The 5,373-nt window shown below is 57.6% G+C and overlaps 1 protein-coding gene across 1 annotated transcript; it reads left to right on the top strand.

Annotated features, from left to right (window-relative positions):
- Window positions 1–482: 482 nt before the first annotated feature.
- Window positions 483–4,881, top strand: LOC104506054 (chromosome unknown open reading frame, human C10orf12). Its single transcript, XM_010146860.1, is given in 2 exon segments — window positions 483–1,945; window positions 1,947–4,881. Coding segments are annotated over 2 exon segments (4,398 nt in total).
- The last annotated feature ends 492 nt before the right edge of the window (window positions 4,882–5,373 follow it).

The raw sequence follows: 5,373 nt of genomic DNA, 5'->3' as shown, positions 1-5,373 counted from the left end.
GGCAGCGCTGCCCGGCTGGGACGCTGCTCTGTGCCCACGCAGCCTGGCTGTTCTGATGGAGAGGTGTGCACGTGGGTCCCCAGAGAGCTGGGCCTTCTACGCCAGGCGCCGTGCAGACACTAAATCTGATTCTCACGGGGGAATTTAGGTTTGCTCTGAACATGTCACAGGGTGCCTACACACCAGGATGTGCTAGGCAGAGGTGTAATTATGGGTGCTGCATGCACAAAAGTGCAGTCCATGTCCTGCCAGTGATATGTGTGCAGGCTGGGGACCGAGGGATGCCTGCCAGCTCGCCGGGAGGTCAGGCGAGCGATATGCCTGACTGGGGGGAGAAGGGTTATTCCAGTTTTGCAGCACAAAACTTTTGTTCCCTGGGACATGTTACCAATTGCTTCTCTCTTTGTCTCTCTAGCGAGGATGCGGCAGAGACGATAGCAATAGACTCCAACAGTCAGCCGAAGTCTCCACTGGAAAAGTTTATGGTCAGACTGTGTACACACCACCAGAAGCAATTCATCCGCGTGCTGAACGACATATACACTGAAGTGCAACCAGACTCTGAAGGCCAGCCGTTGTCTGAACCCCAGAGCATGGAGGCTTCCGCTTGTGGCTCTGGTTGTAGCCAGCGAAGCACTGAAAATCAGGATAAGGGTGCTACTTGTACTGAATCAAAGCCCCCTTCTTCCTTAGACCCAGGACAGCTGGGGTCTGACAGCCCCCTGCATGTTTCAGGACAAGCCCTGAAGCAGCTGGCGGAGCCGAAGTCTCTGGACAGAGTCGAGAGCTCCAGCCCTGCTTTGAGAAGGGACTTCTCCGAGCTCCCCGTCACCAGGCTTCGTTCCGCCAGTCCAAAGGATAGCTCCACCCAAGGATACCTCAGCACGTTGAACTCTTCCTCTTTGAATTTCCATCACGCCGCAAAGAGCCTGGAAGGGCAGCAAGCCGCTGGACACGAGCAAGAAGCCGGTGTCAGGAGGTGTGAGGATGGTAAAGAGCAGCTCGCAGGTAAGACGCTCGTGGAAGGTTATATCTCGGTCAAAGTGGCAAATGTGAACGGCAGCGAGGATGGCTTAGATGTCTGTCTAGGGTCCCAAAAGAGCTCTTTCAGAGCTCTGCCGGAAGAGTCCTGGGATGCCGGCTTTGCGGTGACCCCCCCTCGCAGAGCCGACAAAGAGAACACCTTGCAATGCAGCTCGAAAGCCTCTTTGCAGCAGGACTTAGACGCGAGGGAACAAGACGCGAGACCAAAGCAAGAAAACCACCTGCACGCCGTGGCCAAGGGCAAGGCAGGCTGCCACCTGCACCCGGCTGACAAGGGCCCACTCGACAAGTCCAAAGAGGGCTGGCTGCCCTCTGGCACCACTCCAGCCGCCCACCGGACCCCCGGCGGGCATCCCCGCGCCAAGGCAGCCTCCCTCAGATCCACTCGGAAGAGTAAGAAGGCGTCGGGGCTGAGGATCAACGACTATGACAACCAGTGCGATGTGGTCTACATCAGCCAGCCCATCACCGAGTGCCATTTCGAGAGCCAGCGGTCGGTGTCGTCCCGCAAGACGGCAAGGAAGAGCACCCGGGGGTACTACTTCAATGGGGAGTGCTGCGAGCTCCCGACTGTCCGCACGCTGGTTAAGAGCTCCCGGTTGGAGGAGAGGGGGAGCAGCCCGGCGTTGCGAACAGAGACCCTCGTAAGCTCTAAGCCACCCCTGGTGCTCTCGGTGGGGGGGTCTGCGGGAGCAGGTTGGAAGAAGAGGGTTTCCCTGAGGCTCCTGGCTAAAGGGGCACCAACCAGCCAAGAAACAAAGGAGAGAGCTGAGCCAGGCGCTGTGCAGCCCTGGGATACCCGGGCGCTGCGGTCGAGGGAAGCCACCATGGCTGTGCCCTTCTTCTCCCTCTCCGCTCCACCCAGCCCCCAGAAAGAGGACAGCTCGGCCAGCTCACCCCCCCGCCGAAGGAGGGGGGACAGTGGTGGGAGGCGCCGTCCCCCGGGAGGCTGGCAGCAGCCTGGGCTCCCCTGGGGACGGCAGTGGCGGTGGGCAGGCTGCTGATTTTGCTGCCCTTCCCATCTCAGAAGCACCTGGCGGGGAGGAAGGTTGCCCAGGCTCTGACGTACAAACTGATCCAGCCCTCCCTGCCAGCCTGGAGCCGAAGTCCCCCTTGCAGCTCCCCGCTGCTGCCGACGCAGCACCCCTGGCCCGTGATGGAGCCGGGGATCCTGCCCAGCTTCCAGGCCCAGGGGACACACAGCCCTGCGGGCTTCCAGGCACCAGAGACACAGAGCCCTCCCCATGCGCGCCAGACCAGCAGGCTCCCGATGAGCCCCCTGCCACCGTGGCTGGAGAGAGCCCCCCGGAACCCCCTGCCACCTTGCAGTGCGCGGACGTGAACAAAAGCATCGATGCTGAACCAGAAGCCGAATTGCTGGGCATGGTGGGTGACGGCTCCCTTGAGCAAGAGGAGGCTGTGCCAGGCAGCACAGCCCTCTCCGAAATCTTGGGAGGGGAGGCAGTGCAGGATAACAGCCCAGCAGGTGAAAAAGAGCCTGTTGAAGGGGAAATACCACCTGAACACAACAGCTCAGACACTGCAGGGAAAGACTCTGTCTCTTCCAAAGACACTCTGGACAAGAAGCGGAAGAAAGGCAGGAGAACGCTTGTGGCATCGGACCGGCGTCTCCGAAGCCAGCAATCCCAGTCACCCGTCGAGGGCAGTGCTGAGGACGCTGGTTCTTCCAGCTCCGGGCACCTTCCTTGCCTCCAGATCAAACTCTCCAAGAGCCCCGGCACTAAGCGGTTCAAGAGAGAAGCGCAGCTGGACTGGGCAGCACCCGCGCACTTCCCCACCGACTGCTTCCCCAACACGCTGCTCCAAAGCAGCGAGGGACCGGGCACCGGCCCAGCACCGGAGAGCATCACTGAGCCGCAGCCGGGCGAGGAGAATGGCGTCACTACCAGACAAACCTGTAAAAGCGTCTTAGCGAAAGAGACTGTGGCAGAGGGAGAAAGTTCCTCTCAAGATGACGCCAGCCGAAGTCAACCAGCTGAGACGCTGCAAATTGGCGTCCAGGCTGATCCTGAGAAGAGCAGCATTCTCCTCCCTCCGGAGAGCAGCGTGCCTGCGAACGATGCCGAGCAAGTGTGTGTGCAACCAGGCGGTGCCAGTGCAGAGGATGAAGAGAGCTCTGACAGTGCCACGGATATGGGCAAGCTGGACAACTACGAGCCAGTGGCCAGTTCGCCTCCGTGTCCCAGCAGCAGAGGTGGCGGCAAGCATCTTCCAGCAAAGGTTGCGAAGCATAAAAAGGTCGCCCTGCAGTTTTATAACTTGAGACACGCGCCCGTGCCCGTGGAAACTACAAAAAAGAGCGCAGCAGGGAAGGAGTCTATGCAAGCGGTCCCCAAACTGAGGGACGAATGCAGTTCAGGGAATGACGACTCCCCAGCGTTGGAGGACATAGATGTGGCTGACAGCAAACCAAAGTTCATGGAGTGGTGTGCTGAAGAGGAGAACCAGGAGCTCATCGCCGAGTTCAATGCCCAGTACATGAAAGTTCAGAAGGGCTGGATCCAGCTGGAGAAGGAGGTGCAGCCGACCCCCAAGGTAAAGAACAAAGCCGACAAACTGAAAGAGATCTGGAAAAGCAAGAAAAGGACACGGAAAAGTAGAGGCTCGCTGGAAGTGCAGAAGCTTTCTCCTGTCCAGATGCTGTTCATGAAGGCCTTTAAGCTGTCCGACATCTGCCAGTGGTTTCTGGAGACGACTGAAACCAGGTCTCTAGTGATCATGAAGAAACTCAACACGCGTCTCCCGGGGGAAATCCCCCCCATCAAAGTCCCCATGCAGAAATACTCCTCCTCCAGCCTCTACCCCAGCTCACTGCAAGCCGAACGTTTGAAAAAACACCTCAAGAAGTTTGCCGCCACTACCCCGGCTCGGAACAACCTCAAGAACCAAAAGCTTTGGGCCAAAATTCGGGAGAACGCTGATAAAGCAGAAGCTGAAGAAGCCGCCACTCCCAGCCAGACGTCTCCTGCCAACGCCAGTGCCAAGGACCCGAGTGAAGACAGAACCATCCAGCCTGCCCCCAGCTTGCCCACGCAGGCCAGCACCCGGATCCTACGGAAGTACTCCAACCTGCGGGGCAAGCTGCGAGCCCAGCACCGTGCGGTGAAGGCGGAGAGGAAGAGCGACAGCCTGGGGGACCACCCATCCCTGGAGTTTTTCGTGTGCATCAACCCACTGATGTCTCCCAAGTTGGCCTTGCAGATCAAAGCAGACGCCTTTCCTGCTAAATCTCCATCAGTGGATGGGACAGGGAAGGGGCGGAAGGGGAAGGGCAGGTCCCAGGAGGACCCTTCGCCCAAAGCTGATCTCCAGCTCAACAGGAAGAAGAGGATGCTGAAGGAGAGCGGGAGCATGCAGGAGCGGTCCGGCTCCTCTGCCAAGGACAAGCTGCCTGCCAAGAAGGCCAGTAAAATAAAGCACTCGGAGGTCAGCGCGAAAGCTCCGGCCACCAGAAAGCAGGCTGCCATGGAGAGGAGCAATAAGCTGGCTAGGAAGATGTCTTTGAAAGAGAAGAGAGCACCGAAAAGGCAGCTGGAGAAGGTGCGGCTCCCCGTGCGGAAGGGCAAGGAGAACACGAGCAGACGGGCCATCCTGCCCGCTGGCCACGAGGAGCTGGCCAAGTCCTTGAAGCAGAAACCCCTGGGGGAGTCATCCACCCGGTCGCAGAAGCTGGCCAACAAAAAGCCCAGCGGTGGGAAGACCCTGACGAGGTCCATGAAGAAGATGCAGGAGAGCAGCGGGTCGCAGGGCAAGAGGAAGCTGAGGGCAAAAGTGGACTGTTCGCACAGCAAGCGCTCGCGACTGGACCCGAAATAGCAAAGAACCGGTAGCCATGTACAAAACCGATGTATAGTAGTAACCCTTTACCATGCATTAACTAAAGCTGCTTTTATAAGCTGTAGCAAGCCTTTAAAAATCCGCAGTTAAAGGATAACGCCCGTGATTTTAGGCATCGGCAGGTGTGTCTTGGACAGAGAAGAGGTTGGCCTGTCTGGCTCTGCTGTTCAGAAGGTAGTTTCTGCAGTTTGAACGTTCCTTGGGTTTTTTTTTAAACTTGGAACCAGGCAGTTTTAGTTAAAAGTACAGTGCCTTATTTATCACTTTAAAAATAAAAATAAGAAGCTCGTCTGTGTGATTTGGAGGCTTGCGTTTTATACTTGAGGCACAAGCACTTGTACTGTAGCAGAAAGAAAACCACCTTCGTGCACATGAAGTAGCTTTCGGCAGCCTTTGGGTGCACGCAAACATTTCCCTTTCCTTCAGAGTCCTCCTGTCTGTCTTCTTAGTGACACGTAAACCAAAACCATT

This window comes from Eurypyga helias, unplaced genomic scaffold (assembly GCF_000690775.1).
Source record: "Eurypyga helias isolate BGI_N326 unplaced genomic scaffold, ASM69077v1 scaffold28842, whole genome shotgun sequence".
NCBI lineage: Eukaryota > Metazoa > Chordata > Aves > Eurypygiformes > Eurypygidae > Eurypyga > Eurypyga helias.
The sequence above is the reverse complement of the archived record's forward strand: the minus strand, read 5'-3'. Positions and strand labels throughout refer to the sequence as shown.